The 22713-nt window shown below is 41.2% G+C and overlaps 1 protein-coding gene across 2 annotated transcripts in view; it reads right to left on the bottom strand.

Annotated features, from left to right (window-relative positions):
• LOC110981085 (kalirin-like) overlaps positions 1-22713 on the bottom strand; it is a 177909-nt gene that overhangs the window by 133859 nt on the left and 21337 nt on the right. The window contains exons 1-6 of one of the 2 annotated variants that reach the window (XM_087134254.1): positions 15631-15814; positions 14542-14616; positions 13176-13290; positions 9289-9379; positions 6962-7063; positions 2164-2277 (exon numbers count right to left, since the gene is read on the bottom strand). In XM_087134254.1, the coding sequence (XP_086990380.1) occupies positions 2164-2277; positions 6962-7063; positions 9289-9379; positions 13176-13290; positions 14542-14616; positions 15631-15685 (552 nt within the window). In that variant the 5' untranslated portion in view covers positions 15686-15814. Of the gene's footprint in view, positions 1-2163; positions 2278-6961; positions 7064-9288; positions 9380-13175; positions 13291-14541; positions 14617-15630; positions 15815-22713 lie in introns of those variants that run through there. The other variant, XM_022238308.2, reaches the window with a different exon arrangement.

The raw sequence follows: 22713 nt of genomic DNA, 5'->3' as shown, positions 1-22713 counted from the left end.
ATTGTGCACACCTATTCAGAATTTGGGGAGGCACTGGAAAGAGAAAAGTAAGGGGATCCCCCATGAAGCCTGTGCCCCATTGTGCACACCAATTCAGAATTTGGGGAGGCACTGGAAGGAGAAAGGTAAGGGGACCTTCCCTGAAGCCTGTGCCCCATTGTGCAAACCTATTCAGAATTTGGAGAGGCACTGGAAAGACAAAAGCAAGGGGATCTTCCCTGAAGCCTGTGCCCCATAGTGCACACCTATTCAGAATTTGGGGAGGCACTGGAAAGAGAAAAGTAAGGGGACCTTTCCTGCAGCCTGTGCCCCATTGTGCACACCAATTCAGAATTTGGGGAGGCACTGGAAGGCAAAAGGTAAGGGGACCTTCCCTGAAGCCTGTGCCACATTGTGCACACCAATTCAGAATTTGGGGAGGCACTGGAAGGAGAAAGGTAAGGGGACCTTCCCTGAAGCCTGTGCCCCATTGTGCAAACCAATTCAGAATTTGGGGAGGCCCTGAAGGAGAAAGGTAAGGGGACCTTCCCTGAAGCCTGTGCCCCATTGTGCACACCAATTCAGAATTTGGGGAGGCACTGGAAGGAGAAAGGTAAGGGGACCTTCCCTGAAGCCTGTGCCCCATTGTGCACACCAATTCAGAATTTGGGGAGGCACTGGAACGAGAAAAGTAAGGGGATCCTCCCTGAAGCCTGTGCCCCATTGTGCACACCTATTCAGAATTTGGGGAGGCACTGGAAAGAGAAAAGTAAGGGGACCTTCCCTGAAGCCTGTGCCCCATTGTGCACACCAATTCAGAATTTGGGGAGGCACTGGAAAGAGAAAGGTAAGGGGACCTTCCCTGAAACCTGTGCCCCATTGTGCACACCTATTCAGAATTTGGGGAGGCACTAGAAGGCGAAAGGTAAGGGGACCTTCCCTGAAACCTGTGCCCCATTGTGCACACCAATTCAGAATTTGGGGAGGCACTGGAAGGAGAAAGGTAAGGGGACCTTTCCTGCAGCCTGTGCCCCATTGTGCAAACCTATTCAGAATTTGGGGAGGCACTAGAAGGCGAAAGGTAAGGGGACCTTCCCTGAAACCTGTGCCCCATTGTGTGCACCTATTCAGAATTTGGGGAGGCACTGGGAGGAGAAAGGTAAGGGGACCTTTCCTGCAGCCTGTGCCCCATTGTGCACACCAATTCAGAATTTGGGGAGGCACTGGAAAGAGAAAAGTAAGGGGATCCTCCCTGAAGCCTGTGCCCCATTGTGCACACCAATTCAGAATTTGGGGAGGCACTGGAAGGAAAAGGTAAGGGGACCTTCCCTGAAGCCTGTGCCCCATTGTGCACACCAATTCAGAATTTGGGGAGGCACTGGAAGGAGAAAGGTAAGGGGACCTTCCCTGAAGCCTGTGCCCCATTGTGCACACCAATTCAGAATTTGGGGAGGCACTGGAAGGAGAAAGGTAAGGGGACCTTCCCTGAAGCCTGTGCCCCATTGTGCACACCTATTCAGAATTTAGGGAGGTACTGGAAGGAGAAAGGTAAGGGGACCTTCCCTGAAGCCTGTGCCCTATTGTGCACACGAATTCAGAATTTGGAGACAACCAAAATGATCTTTACAATGTTTAAAACGACAAATACCAGTACAACCACATCCAAGGACTACCACCTCCACAAAATAAGCCCCTCCTCCAAGGAGAATGGTCCTAGAAACGCCACTGGTTAGAGATTTATTTAATCAATAAAACTACATGTTCTAGGACCTATGACCAAGATGAAACACATTTGCTCAAAAACCATTGATGAACCAGGTACTTTTTCTTAGCACACCTTGTGCCTACAAAGTCACATAATGTGATCATTGTCATACAGATACCCTGGCTCTCTACGGAGCTTGACAATAAACAGAGCTAAACTCGGCTGGAATGTCCAAAGGAGTTGACTAGATCAATACAACCAATTGTCAACTGTTGAGTGTTCATCGAACTAAATTTAACTAAAGTTTCTGTTCAAATTTACTCATGACTGCAAGTCAGATTACCTATGCACAAGATAATGGAAGATAATGCAAGTTCATGCAACAGGGTACCAGAATTTATGAAAGAGGCTGAAGATTTAGACTGGCCCTTAAATCAGAAACACAAGAACTACACTATAAGAAGAAGACTTGTACTAACCATTCTGAGTTGAATCCATTCTTCATGTTCATAAGTCAGGGTACCATCCAATTCTGGGGTGAGTTGTGAGGGGTCAATGACCTCATGTAGGTGTTCCAGGGATATCATGCTGGTCTGTAGAAAAAAGGAACACACAGAAAGATACATGTACACGAACTTGAATAAACACATAAAACAGTTATTCAAATTCAAGGTTTTAATAAATTTGGTACTCAACTTTCTTGTTAACATCTTTATTTGTTTTTAAAGTAAACTTTAGAAGTCTTGCAATCCAAAACAGTTCTATTTTTATTACCTTAGTTTGCACTGGCTAAACTGATCAATGAAAAAGTTTAAATCATACAAATAATTAATTCAAATGAGATCAGACAGGATTACCACTGCCATGTAAGCATTGCTACGCCTGAATTCAATCTCAGTTTACCTGACTAGTTGACACTACTCAAGCTCCTGTGACTTGAGGTGTTGTGACCAAAGTTATATCAATGTTGTGATAAGCTTCAGCCACCAAGCTCGATTCTGGGCAGCATGAATGGCCTTGTTGTGTTGAAGGCCAATGGTGTGAAGGTCATCTTTGGCGAAAAGGTTTTGATGGTTGGTTATGTGGGTCCAAGAAGATGGCCAAAGGCACCTCCGGTCTTCGAAAAGTGTGGCCGATCAGGCGAAGACGTTTTCATAGCAGGGTGCTGGTGGCAGGTGCTACCCGTGTGCGAGCGTACAGGTTGGTTGAAGACAGCCAAACCGGGAAATACACACTGAGGCAGTAGCGCATGAGGGCACCATGCGAAGCGTCAAGACGCCTGGCCATGGTTTCAGCGATCGCCAGGGCGTCGCACCTGTAGAGCAGAACTGTCTCGACTGTTGATTTAAAGAGCTGCTTTTTGACACTATCACATGCTGCTCCATCGCAAATCGTTTTTGGGCAGCGATCCAGGCCAACTGTTGACGCCATTGGATGGCGCTTCTACTATCTGCCACGTTGCAGCCAAGGTAGCAAAAGTCCTTGCAGACCGTATGGGTGACATTGATTGTTGTGCGGATGATAGAATGTGGAGTGTCTCCGACGTACATGACCTTTATCTTGCTGGCATTGAGTCATTGGCCCACTTTGGCTGATGCTGTCTCGAAACAATGTAGCTGGCATTGTGCTGCCTCCGCATCATCAGACATTAGCGAAGCATCATCGGCATATGCTAGTATGGGAATCTTTACAGCAGTCCGTCGCTGATAGATGTCTTCTCACAGTGTACCCTCTTCGAGGGTGAGTGAAATGCCCAAGATGTAGTCCATGACGATGACAAACAAGTACAAATGTAGGGTGCCAGTGTATCTCCTTGGAGTACACCGGATGTTGTGTTAAACTCATTGGTACAGCCCGAGTATGTACGCACACATGCGGCTGTGTTGGTGTAGAGATATCATTGCGTCGACGAAGGTTTTGAGTATGCTGTAAAATGACAGAATTTCTCTAAGAGCCCAACAGTCGACAAAATCGAAAGCCTTGGAGAAATCCACGAAGGTTATCATCAAGCTCAGCTTCCTTGCCAACGGCAGTGGTCTAGGTGGCGATAGATCCAGTTCAAGGGGCCGAATATTCAAGAGCCCATGAAAGTAGCCAGCTATTTTCAATAACTTGTCTTCTATGGACTCAGCAGCGACGATGGCAGTGGGTCACACTTTTCTGCCGGTGATCTTACCAATAGCTTGACAGATCACTTGGCTTCGTCCTGCCTCATAGTGTTGAGAAATCTCATTGGTTATTTGATGTATAAGCTCCTCCCTCCGTTGTGCATATGTGTTTTCGACGTTCACCTCCCATTATTGGTGATTTGAATTTGGATTTGTCTGGGAAGCAGCACTGAGTTGACATCTGGCTTGTTCTACAGGTACCTCTGGGTCTGCATCCCATAAACATACTCTCCGTGTGGGGCAACACCTGGGTAGAACTTTGGCTGCAATGTGTCTAACTGATTCAACATACCGGTAGGCTGTGTAGCCTGGTCTTCGATCAAGCTTTCAGAAAATTTTGTCAATAAACGCTGTCGTATGGGGGGCGTTCTCAGTGCAGATCAATGCAGTGGATGATCTTTCTGTACGTGTTACGTCGGCCTCCACAGTCTAAGACTGAGTGTGCATGTTAGAAGAGTGTAATCTGAGTGAACGCATCGTGGTTTGATGTTGCATACCTTGCGTATCAAACGTGTCTGTTTCATATTTACAAAGATGTAGTCTAACCGACAGTTTTGTTTCCATGAAACGGCGCTGTTGCATGACACCATTACATGCCACTAGGTCGCTGCTAACGACAAAGTCTGTGACGGCTTGATGTTGGTAGCTGTTCTTCACTGTTAAACCATCCAGTGGGAGATCAGTGTTTAAATCACAGACAAATGCTATTACGTCACGGTGTGGTTTTGAGGCCAGGTACCCCCTGATGATGTCGATACAATCGTTGGTCTCAGTGATGTCACCAGCACAGGTGGTTGGCATCTGGCAGTTTATCAGGTGCAAGCGCTTCTTATTCAGTTGAACAGTTGTTGCGATTATTCGATGGTGTATTGATTCTACATATAGTACAGTTCGATTGACTCTGGGCGAGAATAGGAAATCCACACCCCTGTGGCCCCCTGCAAGGGCAGTCGCAAGACATGCTTTCCAGCCACATCCAACGTCAATGGACACGGAAGGCATGTCCAAAACCCTGCAATGTTCCTGAATCCCAATTATGTCATAGTTTTGAGTTTTACAGAGCTTGGTCAGCTCATCCAATTAGTCTGCTTTTTTGAGAGTTTGAACATTGAATGTTCTAATGGTCACAGATGTGGGGGCAGATATTAGTGCCTCACAGCCCGAGCTGGCAGGCTTCAGGTCCGTTGGTGCTGCAGGTTTAACACGGTTTCCATACACACGGTTTTCAAACAACGGACATTTTGATCTTGTGGCACTTTTTTCTGCCCTTGTTCCCCGTCTGGTCCTGCGTTTGCACAAACCAAGCCTATCTATGTTGTATTGTGTTTGGCTATTGTGCACAGTCCATGACAGGCTCATCAAGACGCTCCTGCTGTATATTGTGGCGAAACAGGGTAGCTGCGCAGACTTGTGTTTAGTCTGGGTCATTAATAATTCAGGAGCGTCTTAATCATGCATTAAACATGCGCGCGGCAACCAATCAGAGGCGCGCATTACCTTAGGTCTGGGCGCTGGCTGCGTGGGTTGCCGGGACTTCTCAAGATGGCAGAGTGCTAACCAGAGCTCTGTGGAGTTGTGTTGTGTTTCGAGAGTAAATCTGACGTACGACCGCTGGTGGTTGGGGATCTACCTCAAGTGTACCTGGTGCGATCGGTTAGTGTGGTGCTTGTTCTCAGTTGCCGGAGCTGCCGATTATATCAGATCTCTTTGAAGATTGGGAATCGTTAGACAGTCTCGTTTATTTAAGAAGTGGTAGATTATAGGGTTAGGGAACCCGAGCGAACCAGTTAATTGGGGAATTAGCGAAGCTTAGACTAGAAGGATTGTGTGCCGTTGTTCCATGCTTGTTGGCATAGCGACGGTTGGTTGCGGTCCTGGTCTGGGAGCTTGCTTTCCTCGTTGAGGTTTACTGGGTGCAGGTTTCCGTTAGAGTCTGGTGAGGACTATTATAATCGCCTTCTTAATCAACTTACCTGTGTTATTTCATAATAACTTGAAGTGGGTGAGGGTTATTTAAGTCACCTTAAACCTTGTTGCAGTTTGGGAACTGTGTTGCTTTGTAAGGCAGTATAGATTATTCTTGTTAAGTGTACCCTGTTGTGTTGTACAGTTACGAAGATTGTAATTGCTTGTATGGTCAAGACTTATCAGTTATAAGCCATCAGTAGATTATTTATTTAGACTTGAGGGTTACCCTGATCACTGTGAGGGTTACCTGGTTATTGTGAGGGTTACCCTGATCACTGTGAGGGTTACCTGGTTATTGTGAGGGTTACCCTGATCGCTGTGAGGTTTACCCTGATCACCGTGAGGGTTATTCTGGTGTAGGTTAAGGATAAGGCTTATTAATCACGTTCGTGGTGCAGTTGACCACGTAGGACTACCTCCCTCTGAGGACAATTTTGTATATAATTAATTGCTGTTGTATATAACGGATAACTGAGCACTGACATTGAATAAACCAATCATATAATTGCCTTAGAAATCACTGGTCACCGTGAGATTTAGTCAGTCCTGTATCACTTGTATTGACATTAATTGTAATCTTTATTGACATTGAGATCAATTACCTAATCACAGAGCGGTGGTAAACTTCCACCAAACGAACAGCCCCTAAGGCATAGTCCACCGTTCGTTAACTGATATCCCCCCTTGCGTCAGGATAGCCGCTCATTCTTGCGTAAGGTTAATAAATATATTTGTGGGGTAGGCCAGGTCAATTCTATCTCCGATCAGGCCAGTCTGCTGGTCCGCCACAAAAAGGTGTCAGTTGTCCCGCCACAATATCATGGTTGCAAGGCACTCCTGAATTGGCAGTTTGCTTGAAAAAACCTTCAAAAACAGGAAAAGCAGGATATCCAGTATTCTCCAGAGTAATCCAGAGTTGTCACCAGTGTTGGGAACTATGATTTGCATGCACCTCAGGGGTAACTACCTCTTGGAAAAGCTCAGGAACGTAGATCTTTTTGGGAGCTATGGGAGCAGCCTGTTGATCGTGGCGCTAACCATTATCACCTGATAAGTTGTAAAAGCACCGGTATCTCCCAGACCAGTATATTCACCCATCAATTTGACATCCTAGATGAAGAAATATGCCTTGGTAACTTACTTCAAATTTGAGTTTGGAGCTGCCGAGACTGGTCCTGTGCTTCTGCCAAAACTTCTCCGGTTTGATAATGTGAACTTTGAGGAAGTGGTCAGGTATGCATTCCTGAAACAGATTCACATGAGAACACAAGAAACTAGACTTATGAACCAGATTCTTCAATTCCTTTTTTCAGCATCACTTCTGAACTTATAAATAATGGTATTTCACATTGCACAACAGACCTGCCTCCAAGTGACATCAAATTAAATTTCCATGTACATTTCTTGTGTACACAATCTTGGCGAGGCCAATTCAACCAATCAGTAGTACTGACATGTACATGTGGGTTTTCAGGCAAAGTCAATGCAATCATAAACTGTATCAATATATGGAAATTCTAAACCATCACTTACATCTTAATTCAACTGAGTGTTCAGAGCAGAACTATCTAGTGACAATAAGATACATATACATGCATGTCAACACACTTATTTTACATGTCAAGCAAAATCAGTATCATCTTCTATGAACTACGTGAAAATCATCTGACAATATCTCAACCCATATTGCACAACACTATGCATCGGGATTTGAATGCTAGCTGTGCGACTTAATGGTCTGAGTATGACACATTGTAAATTGTACACGTACATATACATGTACCTGACAATCAGGAAAATCTACAGTACATTGTACATGTGGCTGGTACCGTACTTATTCCTCCATGGTGACTTACCCAATACATGTATGTACATGTATTTACATAAGGTCTGGTTTCCTATAACCTATATGTACAAGCATGTACATGTATGAAGAAGTACATGCATACAAACTGCCTGAGACATTTGTCAGAGAAGAAAAAGTTGGGGTGTTTGTTTTAAAAGTCAGAAATTGATGCCTTGAGTACAGAGGGTATCTGAGATGGTTATAAATCACCCATAAGGGGTTTGGGTTCAACTGTGGGTAGAACAAGGAGGTCAGAAATCAATTACAGTGGATTCATGTACCTTGCCTGTTGGGGTACAGACATACATACACATGGTAGATGTACAGTACCTGGATGTGAAGATGTGTTCAATGGGCCTTGGAAGGTTGCTATACAGATCAATTGAAATAATTCATGGACTAAGGTGTCCTGAAGCATGCCTGGAGTGAATGGCAATGGTGAATTATGGCCCAATTCTGGCAGATGCCCGTGGTTATTTAGGGTTGTTACTCCTTCCAATACCCAGAAAGGCATATTAGAGTAGGTACAGAAATGTACAACACTTACAAAATACAGGAAAATACATGTACCTTCCAAATTTCAGTCAGCTGGTATTCCTGCTGCTGGTAGTTTTGGTATTTGATTCTTTGGTAAATATTCAACATACATGTACATGTACATGTATGTGTACAGGTCTGTAACTGGATTTTGATACTTCTTGCAAAGAACATGTCACATGAAAATGTTCAATCAAACATTCTGTGGTATTGCCCATAATTCATACCAACATGTTTGTATTATAAAGTCTAATTCATTTTGGTACTTCTTTCAAAAGTGTATCTATCATTTAATTGTGGTCCAATTTGATGAACTCTCTTATTTTTACAAATTACATGTAGTTTATTGAACATTTTACCGTGACCTAGGTTTTTAATCATCCATGTCTACAGAGAAACATTTGCTTATGGTCAATAACTCTGCACCATCATCATTCTCCACCCCTTTGGACCCTCCTGCCTAATTATCAGACATCAAACTGTCCTTTGCCTCTTCTGTTCCCAATGACAGAGTTGGTGAAGTCTGTCATTCATCAACCACGGCACGTGTGGCACACATTCAGTAGACTGATGAACTGTGCCAGGTCTGCACATTGAGATCATAATGAGAGAGGTATATGCTGCCTCATTCCTTCCTTCCTTCCTTCCTCCATTGCCCTGGTGACTAAAACATGTGGCTTAGCTCTAAATGTCTGTAAATCAACAGGCCTACATAATGAACATGCATGGGAGGCAAACAATAGGTAAGCTTTGAAAACAAGAGCTTTCTTTTTCAGGTTTATTGTCACTCAAATATTTTAAACTTGTAGATCCTGGCAAAGCTGACATTAACGAATCGAAAATCCACACGCAGAGATGCTTCAGAAACGTGGTTAGATTCTTTTTTACTTTTTACTGGTGTGTCTTTCAATCACATTCTAAAATTACACTTCATTTTAAAGAGATCCCGTTGTCCATATCTAACAGCATTTTCGATAACAACTTTTTATTATATTTACCCTCTTTAACCTCAAAATGCTTAGACTAAAGAGAGCAACCAATCTATGATCCATCTATCACACGCATCTACAAGTATGTACATGTACCTGCAAGACCTTGAGGACTGGTTTGATAATACTCCAGGTGGATCCTCTCATATCAATGATAACACTGAAGCCAAGATTTCTTGCCTCATCACTGCATGAAGAAGAAAGAACAGGAAGCAACAAGTAGTACAATGTATCCAGAGGGGTGAGATATATATTTACACGTGTACTGGGTACATGAAGTGTTATCACACAAGATATCCGCAAACTTTGGATGAGCAAGCAGTGCCCATAATACCAGTAGGTCAAAAGCTTACAGTGCAACACTGGCCTTGTTAATCTCAGTCACTGAGTACTCAGTATGAAGAATACAGATATGGCAGAAATGACTCGTAAAATGGGACAGAAAAAACATCAACAATGTACATGCAGTTTTAAAATCCAGGTAACATAACTGCAGAAGTATACATGTACATGTATGTCTTTGTATTGTTATAAAATTTAGAAGTACAGGTACCGGTATGAACATAAGAAATATTTTGAAATTGACAAAAAGTACCCCAAATGATGTACATGAATATGTACCAGTCCAACACGTAAATAGGGACAGGATACTTTCACCACTTCAATCCATTCTATGCAGCAGATGCAACACACACACAAATAGCCACAGTGTTCAATGAGAACCATTTCCTGAAAGTAACGAGTACACAAACTGATAGATGCTGTATAATGTATGCGTTATTGTACATGTACACTGTATGTCATGGTACAATGTGCATGTATATGAATGTACACTGCATCTCTGCTCTTCCAACATGGACATGCTTTAGGAATACTGTACGAAGGCATTTTAAGTATCCATTATTTCAAGCACTGCCTGCAAATGTCAAGCCAAATTTAGAATTCCATGAAGCCTAGCAACTGTGCATACTATGCGACAACATAAGTTCACTCTTTGATGAACAAATTCAGGATTCTTTCCCTTACTTTGACCTGCACAGGTCAGCTCCCTGAATGAGAGCATCAGTCAACGCCATGAAAAATTGATGAGTCTCTGGTATGGTTTATTTCAAATTGTTCTCGTAAAAGAAAATGTACCTGCATATATCGCTGAAATGAGACAAATTAACATCCACATGTACAACAAAAATTGCTCTTTGGCCACAATTAACTTGTTTCAATATTTGTGAAAGTTACGTACAACAGCCCCTCTACATTGAAACACTGAGTGAAAAAAAGTGATGCATCTTCACAAAAACTCAGAAAAGTTTTATTTCTGCAGATACCAGTACCTGTCCATAATTCAAATTCTGCAAAGTGGGAATCAAGAATATTGTAAGAGCTGTGTTCTGTTTAAGAAGTGCAATCATTTCAGTTTGTTCTCACACATTTTTGGTTCATGGCTTTATGCTCTTGCTCGTACATTGCACGTGCACATACCGGACACACACATGTCCAGGCATTATATCAATTATCTACATGTATCTGGCAGTGGGCCAAGCAGTCTGAAAAGCAGACCCTTCTGGTAATATGGCATTACCACTGAGTCATGTGGGCTAGATTCATTAGAAGACAAGGACAAAACATCAACAGGATCATAACGAGATGATCAGGATTCAGGAGCTAATTGTACAGGTGCATGTACCGGTACATGTATAATGTAGGCCTACATGATGAGCCTTCAAAAGGGCAAGGCCATTGGTGAATACAGCAAGTGACATGATCACACCAGTTAGGCCAACCTCATGCACATGAAGGCTTCATTGCTGAGCATGCATTTTGAAATGCCACAGTGGCTCATTGTAATTATATATAACAGGTTTTTGCCCTTACCCAACGTATATTAATAAGCACTGTATGCTCAGTGCTTGTCCGACAGCTTACGGAAAAAACTCACAAGCTTACTCGGGTGGTACTCGAACCCACGACCTCCTGCTTACTAGTGCAGATGTCTAGTGCAGAAATCCTTGTGGAGATCTTTACATCTTTAGAACTGCCTTGTGAAGACTTTTTCAGCCTCTTGTACTGGCTTGCCATAAATGTACATGCAGGTCTCCACAAGACACCATATTTGAGCACATACATGTACATGTATGTACACATACACACAACTGTTATAATACAATGAACAACAGTCATGAACTGAGATTTGAAGTACTGACCATACATGTACACGTCCCAGTACATGTATATCATGGGAATTCCCCTGGTTTTACTAACGCCACACGTACATGTACATATACTGGGAAGTCTTCCTAGAGCACTATTTAATGGAAAAAATGGTACTCCAGACTGGGCTGGGGTTGGGAGTAACAAGAACCCTTGGCACCACCCTGTCTGCAAGGAAGAGAAATGCTATTACTCCACAAGCCACCAGACTGTAATGATTTTTAATTCTTGGGTACTCATTATTAAAATTGGAATTATTGATTATTTTCCGCTCCGCTACATGGTTTCATTAGCCAGCCGTCGATGGACATTCAAAAAGAAGAAAAAATCTGTGGCCGCAGTAGCTGTGAAATGCTTGCCGTGGCTGTGATGGCCTCTGGTGTGTCCAGAGTAGCAATTAATGGATTAGGGACCTGCTTCTGGTAATTATTCTTGTTCAAATAACCATTTCTGCGCACAGGTGGGTTTGTAAATAATCCTAAGTGGATTGAGGGGGTGTTTTGTTTATTTACATACATGTATGCTTGCTACAATGTGTATTAATTTTCTCAAAAATCCCTATTGACTGTTACCCACTTCAACCTTACTGTACAGTGCTGTGAATGTAAACACGTACATTTACTATGTGCAAGAGCCTTTGCGTACACTTGTATTCAATTCTTTCTCCATTTACAACCAAAACTTGGCTGAGGTCCTTAGTGTAAATATTTGACAAATGTTGGACTACATTTTGTAAACTTTCCAGTAAACTGGTACGGTACATGTCCGTGCTCCAGTAACTGTGTGTGTGTATAGCTTTTAACTCGAAGAATTTTTCATCATGATATGTACACGTACAGGTCCAAAATCCAAGTTATAAACTGTTCTTTATGACTTGGACGTGTACATGCACACATCATGATGAAAAATGCTCAGGAAACACATTTCTCACAAACAGCCTATTCCTCCTAAAATAAAAAATGAAATGAAATGTACCAAGTTATACATTGTTACACATGTTGAATCTATTGACACTGCCACACAAATACTCTTCAGAAATCTTTACAAATGTGATAAGATGAACTATGCAATCTCATCCTGAGATCAAGTATTCCACCCTCTAATCAACTCGGGCAGCAATGGCCTACGTGACAATCTTGAAATAAAACAGGGACCCTTTGCTGAGTGCTCTTCATCTGTGTTAATGTCAGTGTGCATCGGCAAAAGCTTGCACATGTACAGTGGAGGGGAGCTCCGTCTATGCCATACCACTTTTTGACGTTCATCATTTTCTCTATTAATTCTATTACATGTATGTTTGGGCGAAGTTTGCTAATAAATATGTCATGCCTTTTTAAATGAATTTCAAACGTATTTATCTCTAAAATAATCTTTCCTTCTAAAAAAAATGGATTGAACTATTAACCAGCATTTACTGACCCAGAATTCCAAGTGACAATGTCTGCAATGCCATACAGGTGTTCTTCAAACTGATCTACCATAATTGAGTGGTGACTGATTCCAATAAGTTCTCAGCTGTGATTCATATGACTCTTTTTAAAGGAGATGAGATTCTGCATGAGATTCCCATTTGGTAACATTACATGTAAATTCATATGAGTGGTACTAAAGGAGACTTTAAGGACAGAATCTCTTGCTATGTACCTGCTATTCTTCCAGTTCTGTAAATTCTAATGCAAGTTAACGAGCCTAAAAAGAAACTCAATAATTCTCCTCCTAAAGTAATCCAAATAATGAAGGTTAGTTTTTCAAACCTTATTGAGGTTTAACCCCACCTTGGTATCGTGCTGAGGTAGTAGACGACACGGCGTAGGTCTTCTGGTTTGACTTTCTCCAAGCTAGGTCTAGATGGAAAGGTTAAGATGGGTCCTCCTCGTTTATCTCTTCCTCCTACAATATAAATCAAAATAAATCAGGATGGAGATTTTAATCATTATGACTAACCCATGACATTTACAACTTTTAAATTAGCTGATAAATTTTTTTTTTCAAATTTTCACACAGCTTGTTAGATAAAATTATCTTGGCAAGGATTTGAACCAATAATCCCACTGCTCAATACCGTACATGTACAGTACACTTACATTAATGATTACCTTTTAAACATAATTTTGAACAGATCCATTTTCACGTTAACTTGAAAACTACTACTAGTTTTTATATTCATGGATAAACATTCTTCCTTCCTAATCATGCACAACTTGGAAGCTGCAATGTTAAGAAAATATTCAGCCTTTCCTACACTGTACCACTGGCACACATGCAAGTAAAAACACCCTTCCTCTTTAAAACTGTGCCAAAATGGTTAAAACATATGGCCTTATGTGCATGTGGTACGGGGGTAGCTGAACAAGGAAAACAAACAGTTGTTGCATGTGAATCTTCCTCAACGAATCTGACAAACCAGGTTGGTAAGAGAATGTACATGTACATGTGCATTTTCAATCAGTCAATAGGTCTACTAGCTGTGCGGAGCTTACATTTTCTTATAAGTAAGTATATGTATCTTCGTAGGCTATAATCAAATTGAGTGCTTTATTTATCTGTGACTGGATCAGAACTTAAAGTGTTAGGCCTAAATGATGACATCAGGAGGACGAGAGTTTAACATTTTATTGCAGAAGACAGTGCTCAAATTACACATCAACCTACATGTGCATGTATTAATTTCTTTCTCAATGCACAGTAAAATGAAAGGGTATTTTAACTGACTTCCCTTCACTGTCACAATGACAGTTGATAGAATGGCTAGGCTTTGCACTTTGAAGCATCAATATCAGCTGTTAATAACATCCTATGATACTAATCTCCCAAGAGAAACAGCCAACAAAAGCTGTAACATTTGATTAGCCTCCTCAATCTCCTGATGACAACGAACAGTTCATTTGGTAAAAAGTTGCAAAGACCTTGGAGGGCGCAGGATCTCCTCAGAGGGTTTGACAAAAATTAACAAAATGTTCATGAAATATCAACAAACCGAAGACACAAGATTATGTTTTAAGTTACATGTATCTTGCATCAAAATCTGGTTTTGAATTTTAGAAAACCTAGTTATTCTTGCTACAATCACACAGGCAACACAACAAAGTTCACTCAGAATGTACCTACACGTACACCTTGACAAAAAGCTGGCAGACATACCTGAGCAATAAGCAATCTTCTCTCTCAGGATGGGAAGGACGTCCGAGGCTCTCAGCCCATCACAGTGGAAGGCACCTGCAAAGAAAATCCACACAGACTCAACCATTACCTCACCCAGGATACACAGAACACTTTGGTCATGTACTTTTGATTAACACTGCAATCAAGTACACATACAACTATCACCATCTAACAAGACAAACTCCAAATGCCATTTGATATGCAAAAAAGAAACAACCCCCTCCCCCCCTCAAAAAAATCTGATCACTCTGAAAAGAACCTATTTCCTCTTGAAGTATTTTTGTTAGAAACCAGTTTGCACCCTCTGAAGTCTTCCACTATTTCTTTACTTCAACTTTCAAGAGCATTCACATTGTACCATCATCATCATCGTACACGTACATGTACGTAAAGTCCATGTACATGTACTAGTACACAATGCACAATGTACAATGTAACATACATGTACATGTGGATGTACATGATCATTACTTTGGACTGCTCTGTGCCACAGTGCCATTTGCACTACTTACATGTACACTGTATCAACACAAAAAAAATTTGCACATGTGGAAGGAACTGACATGTACTGTTACAGTGTATGTACTTTGTACAGCATAAACAGTTGTCCATGATAATTTTTGTTGGTGAAACTGCATTCAAATTTTGCATACAACTTTTTCCAACAATTTCTCCCATGAATTTGCAGAGAATTCAGATATAAGAAGGTATAAAATCAGTGCAAGACTGGTGCAAAATCAGTGCAAGTTTCCATGTGAGAAAAGAGAAAATGGGTGTTCTCATCAACATGAAAATCTTCCACCTTTTATCAAACCAAAATTAATTCCTTAGAGTTGAATACATTCACAGAAAAATTCTGATTCCTAAAAACCTTCAATTGCAAGTGTAAATGTACATGTAAGTGTTGTGCAAAACCAACTGATGAAAGAGAAAAGTGTAATCAAGTTACTGGTAACTTTAAAAACAGTGTGCAGCCAATAGTAATGCAAATCAAAACAGGTTCTACGAATATTTTACAAGAAAGTGTCTCCATCCATGCAACCGATAACAAGAAAAAGCTATACCTACATTTGTCGCACTGGTAACTCATTCCAGCAATTTCCCAGCTACAAAACAAGCACATCCCTTATGTCACTTAGTGAAGGAAGTAACACAATGTATGAAATGTCACATGGTCGACCAGCCGACCAACTACCCCCACTCACACTGCTTACACATCCACAAAGACGCTCCCAACAAGATCTTGTGTATGTGTTTATGGTAGAGCTAAACAATAACAACTAGAGCTGCACCATGCATACTGTACATGTACTCTAGCCACTACAAATCTTGCATCACCGCTCTGGGGCTTCCCTTAAGCTCTTGGGATACGGCTGTCTGCATGTCATTTCACGGCACGAGCCAGCAACTTATCCATCCTACTTTAATTGGCCAATCTACTCGATAAATTATTACTGTCGACAAATGGATTGTACAGCCTGATCTCTCCCTCCCCCCACCGCAAGATTGTCATCTCTTTGTGTCATACCCAAGAGAGGTCTCATTATCAGTTGATTACCCATAATGCCAAGTTGAAAAACTTCAGGGCCGAGCTGAGAGTTTGGAGGGAATGTGAAGTGTGTATTGAATTGTGCTTGGTGATGATTGATCAGAGCTCTACCAGTGATGCCATGGCATAGAATTCCAATAACTTTAGATCCATAACACACTTTGATCATTTAACAACCAACAAGTTTCTTGCTGCCGTACATTGATCATCGTAATGTAAATACTTTCTGGAATCACAACAGTAGCACAACAATTTGGAACGCTTGTGACTGCAACTGTTGTTTGGTTAACATGAAGACCCAAGTACATGTAACTGGCTCAGGCAAACTTCATAAAAAGGTGAGAAACGTGTAATCAGTTTACTTGGTACACCGATGTACTTGTAAACAAACCAGTACTCTTTTACTGTTGTCAGGACTGATTGACACTAAACTCATGCATTACCATATGTAGTAATGCACAGTAGATAATGAAACAACTTACATGTATTTCACTTTTAAAAATTGAAATTCCTTTTATAAACAGATGGTATTGTTATTACACATCCATGTTGATACATGTACGTACCAGTAGGCTTATAGCCTACCGGTACTCACTAAGTATGAACATGAACATGTATGAAAAATTTAGCAAACTCAATACGGCTCAGTTTCCTTGTCTAGAAGGATGATTCACAGTACTAAAGGTACATGTACAATGTACTTATGGTAAACTGTACATGTACATGTACTACACCAATATGATTCCCTGTCATTCTAAGTACAATGTACAAATACTTTACATGTACCGTACATAGTACTGTTGATGGTGTCCAAAGTACATGTAATTTCCATGTCATACTGTACAGTACCTTGTGTATAGAACCATGGTAGAAGGCCTCCCAGTTGGTACATGTACATGTATTTCAAAAACCACTCACCTTTCTACAGCCTGGTGCTCTGTCCATCGGTACATGTACATTTTACCTTTCAATGGAGTAAAAATGACATTTGAAGTACAATGACCTGTAACAATAAACTGAGTAACTAAAGTATGTTTTTGGCAAATTGATGGTCAATACGGAATTCAGTTTGATAGCCTGATAATATTTGTAGGTTTTATACAAGTGTTTTTACATCATGGATGCCTGATATAAACTGTGGGCCTACAAGTACATGTACATCACATGTACGAGTCCAATTTATGTACCGGTATTTGTGCAACACTTTTCTCAAGACACCTGTATACTGGGTACATACTTGCATCCTGACATTAAAAGCAAACACTGTCATTTTAAGTTACTCCCTTGGTAGATGAACCCTACCTGAACCAACTTTTTCTTTGGACCATTCTTCCCACCCACCCCCATCAGCCATCTCAGGTCATGTCTGATCTTTCTTAAAAGTTGGCATGCATACATTTGTAGATGTAAGGTTGCTCATTATCAGAACAAATGTAAAAATGTCAACTCACACCAACATATGGTTTTGTTGTTATGGCCATTTGAAGTTCAAGGCCACATGTGTGTGGCTCCTGCCGTCAAGTACATGTACATGTACATATCAAGGGAAGTTATAAGGTTTTGCCTGACAGGTCTGAAAAAAAAACCACAGAACAGTATGTCTCATTTTCACAAAATTGGTGTGAAAAAAATGATCGCAAGATATGATGAACAAAACTGAAGGCTCCTCATGTGATAAAAAAATGCAATGTGACACAGAAGAAATGTTAATGGTCAGATAGGGCTAAGACTCGTGATGTTGCATTGTCAGACTACCGTTCGGTACTGGTAAAAGCTGGGAGTAGATGGGCTTATCCCTCTGGTTTAAGGGTTTATGTACATGTAAAATCGTATTGAAATTGGAGGATTGAGGACTGTTAGGGTTAATCCTTATTTTGCTAGTTCCACTGCATCCTTCAGCTTACTTTCCTATTCTACTTTTCAGCAAGACCTGCTGAGGAGCTTTCACTGTCAACGTATTCTAAAGTTGGAGGTGAAATTGAAGCTATACACTGTACACTGTACAGCACAACCCAAAGTTTGCGACAAAGCTTGGTATGAATATTGGACTAAGGGTAAAGCCCGTACTGAATCTACATGTAAGTTTTGAGATTTAGCCAACAACAAACACTTGTGATTACTGGTTGGATTATGTTGGCGACCATATACGGTAGCATGACCCATGCTCATCCATTAAGCATGCAGGTACGGTAACAATGTATACATGTATATAAACTAATGCCATGAATAATATCAGGACACAAAGGAAAAGACAAAGTGATCCCAGGCAGTTTGTGCTGGAAATGGGATTGGGGTCACATGCAAGTACATGGCACATCTCCAGTATTCATCTCCAGGATCAACTGAAGCAACTTATTCAAGTGCTACAGTATCTGTCTCTTGCACACTTTAAGGTTCACAATCATATTTTCTACTTTTTTAGGCTGCACAACATTCAGGGATACATTTTTCAAAATTTCCCTTCTTTTTCCTACATGTACATGTACCTTGCCCCATTCATTCCCTTCTTAATTTGATTTTCATGCATGTGCAGGAAATGTCCAATTATGGTAATTTCAAAACATGAGGAACCATCAGCCAATACGTCATCAAAACCTTAAATATGATCCAAGGAATCATTATTTTGCATGTGTTGCTCTCATGGCCATGTAAATTATGAAACCTTCACACTGTTCTGGTTTCAAGGGCTTTAACGATTTCTGTCCAGTTGCTGTTGCTGCATTAGCATTAAACACCAGACATAAAATTGAACTCAATTTACCAAGCATCTGGTTTGATAATACTCTCTTGGGAAAGCTACGGGTATGACACTATCCATGCTCAACTCTCCAACCTCAAAGGCATCAATTGACTACGCCATATATATATCACCCAATTAGGAATATCCATTACTCTTTTTGGGGGTGTTCCCAAGGGAATCAGTGCTCTCCAAGAGTGATGACTCATAACAGGCCCAGAAAATATAAACATTGAGTGGATTCTCTAGAGGATGTTTACGGATCGACTGTAGCACACAGATAGAGGGCGCTGTGTCACTGAAAGGGCTGAAGACGCAAAATGCATCTCCACGTCCATTTAGTTCTGAAACAGATCTTCCGAAATGATGGGACTGGGAGACTTTTTTGTCAACTCCTGATTAACCATGATTGATCCCCGATGTACTGTAGTCCTTGCAGCTTTTTGGTGGGAGGGGGGGAAACAGATAACAAATCTTAGGAGGGACTGTCCTGTACACCCACAAAACCTGATTTGGCTCTGAAAATTTTCTGCCAGAGGCTCTACTCCCTCTAGCACTTTGAATTCACCCTTGTGAGAAAGTACATGTATATTGTAGGCTACTTGTACATGTACATGTACCGTTCAATGTACATGAACTGGTGCCGTTATGGACTTAGTACCATATACCACTACACGTATCGGAACGTGATACCAGTATACCGGTACATGTACATGTCAGAATTGCAATTTCTGGAACACTGAATGTACACGTACGGTGTAAGCCATCTCTGCTTTGGGATGTACTGATACATGTACCGGTATGTGTACACCACACCAGTTACACTTACAACAACTACTTCATATGATGTACATGTATGTAAATTATGCATGTGCCAACATGTATTAGTTCATACGGTACACGTAAAGGTATGTATACGTACATGTACATGTACGGTACATAATTGAGCACTTGTAATCATCTGTGATTGTGAACTTGTCCCAAACACTTGTGTATGGTACCATAGCAATGGAAGGGCCAAACAATCTATCCTCTCAGCTGGTGATGGAGATCATATTGCCATTATGACTCAGACAGGGCCTGCTATCTACTAGTACCCTACAGTGTACATGTATATTATGTTTGGTTTTGCATAGCAAACCAGGTACATGAACATACCGTATGTATTTTCAAGCTTAATTTGGCATTCATGAATACCTGGGACTGTTTTTCTATTCCAATTGGTCAAAATGCCTACTAGCAGTCATAATGCTCGCTGTGTAAATCACGCACTGGCACGTGGATACCAGACTGTTTATTTGGGTATGATTGGTCAGGAGTCTGTGTGCACGTGACGTGCCACGTGCGTGTCAAGTTCATTGAAGGGGATTCTATTGGACAACTTTCAAAAGGAATATACTGTACCATAAAAAAGACAGGGGTGGTTAGGAAAGTGGAAGTAAAATTTTAGAACAAAATTGTTGGAAATCCATCATATGTTGACCTTTTGGACTCTCTGAATAAAAAGGTAGGCCTACATGTATTCATGGTATTGCGAATGGGAATAAATGTACATGTATGTGCACGGCTGCACTAATTTATAAGACCTTGCTCAGGAGAACAACACTGATAATTGCAGCTCGGGCATTAGTCATGTCCATTCTCCTGAGCCAGTCTTAAATAGACATTTTAGACTAGCCAAGCACACATTCATTCCCTTATTAACGCATAGAAATGCATCACGAAGGATTGCTATCATCCCGGTGCAGTGAAAAGAACATTTCAATCTTACAAGCTACATGTTGCTACCGGTGCAACTATGTTAAATGATAGGAAAATTGACAGTACACTGTACATTTTACATTAGAAGTGTACAAAAGTACATGTATGTTCACACTAATTAGTAAGCTACATGTACCCGGTACGTAAAGTACAGTAACCCTTAATAACAGTACACTGTGTTCAGAGCAGGCCTAGATGGCTACATCATACATACTGTACATGTACATACACGTACACATACAGTACAACAGTTCCCTATTTACCCATACTTACGTGTACTTGTACCAATTCTTGCTCTGGAAAGGGTCCTTGGCTAAACCAAATTACAGTGCCTTAATGTGTACCCATCATAGAGATGTACACTGTACATGTACATATATATGTGTGTACAGTACCGGTACATGTACTGTACATGTAGGAACCGGTAGAGCCACATGAATGTGGTTGCTGACATACCTTCATGAATGCCTTGCCTTGATGGAGTAATGGTGTGTAACTTGTCAGGACTAGGCACTTGACTGAGTTACATGTACCAAGTGAACACAAACATACACAGCTCACTCATTTTGAAGCAGAGGCCTGCAGTGATGAGTTCTGGTCTGACATCTCATTTTGAAGCCAAGGCCTGCAGTGATGAGTTCTGGTCTGAAATCTCATTTTGAAGCCAAGGCCTGCAGTGATGAGTTCTGGTCTGAAATCTCATTTTGAAGCCAAGGCCTGCAGTGATGAGTTCTGGTCTGAAATCTTATTTTGAAGCCAAGGCCTGCAGTGATGAGTTCTGGTCTGAAATCTCATTTTGAAGCCAAGGCCTGCAGTGATGAGTTCTGGTCTGAAATCTCATTTTGAAGCCAAGGCCTGCAGTGATGAGTTCTGGTCTGAAATCTCATTTTGAAGCCAAGGCCTGCAGTGATGAGTTCTGGTCTGAAATCTCATTTTGAAGCCAAGGCCTGCAGTGATGAGTTCTGGTCTGAAATCTCATTTTGAAGCCAAGGCCTGCAGTGATGAGTTCTGGTCTGACATCTCATTTTGAAGCCAAGGCCTGCAGTGATGAGTTCTGGTCTGAAATCTCATTTTGAAGCCAAGGCCTGCAGTGATGAGTTCTGGTCTGAAATCTCATTTTGAAGCAGAGGCCTGCAGTGATGAGTTCTGGTCTGACATCTCATTTTGAAGCCAAGGCCTGCAGTGATGAGTTCTGGTCTGAAATCTCATTTTGAAGCCAAGGCCTGCAGTGATGAGTTCTGGTCTGAAATCTCATTTTGAAGCCAAGGCCTGCAGTGATGAGTTCTGGTCTGAAATCTCATTTTGAAGCCAAGGCTTGCAGTGATGAGTTCTGGTCTGAAATCTCATTTTGAAGCCAAGGCTTGCAGTGATGAGTTCTGGTCTGAAATCTCATTTTGAAGCCAAGGCTTGCAGTGATGAGTTCTGGTCTGAAATGGCTTGTGATGATGATATCACTTAAATCATCTCCTGAAACATTTCATGTACAGCAAGGCGTAGACTTACATACATGTACAGGTAGGACAACATGCATACACATTAGAATGTCTGGTTTTGTCCTTACAAGGGCTACTTGTGAAATCTCTCTTACTAGACAAAGAAGCACTCTTCACCACAGAATGACAAAAAACCTGAACTGAACATGCTGAATATAATGCCACTTAAACATCGCTGGGCACGACCTGATATCATAGAGCAAACAGTCCACATACCGTATCTGTACAAGTGCAGACCTGTTTCATTATTGAATAATGTTCAAACATACAAGTACATGTACATCATGTACTGTACATACTGGTAGCATAGTAGGTAATCTACCAGCTGTATCCATAAATGTACAGGCACAAGTACTACAAGTACTAAGTTTGTACACATTGTATCAATTGGTACATGAATGCTATATGCGCTGTGTACATGTGCAGTATATGTATTGACCGCATTGTACATGTACAATGAATATGAACATGTACTCATACAATACAAGCTCCAACCCAATGACAAACCGTTACTTGTCCACCATTAACTTCGTTAGTAATCTCAACATTCTCGATAATCAACAAACATTTCTCACTCGTCCTCTCTGCTAAAAGCCAACCATCCAGCACAA

The sequence above is a fragment of the Acanthaster planci genome, linkage group LG03 (genome assembly GCF_054643075.1).
Source record: "Acanthaster planci isolate LZ-2023a linkage group LG03, COTS_SCS, whole genome shotgun sequence".
Lineage (NCBI taxonomy): Eukaryota > Metazoa > Echinodermata > Asteroidea > Valvatida > Acanthasteridae > Acanthaster > Acanthaster planci.
This window is presented reverse-complemented; position numbering and strand designations above follow the sequence as displayed.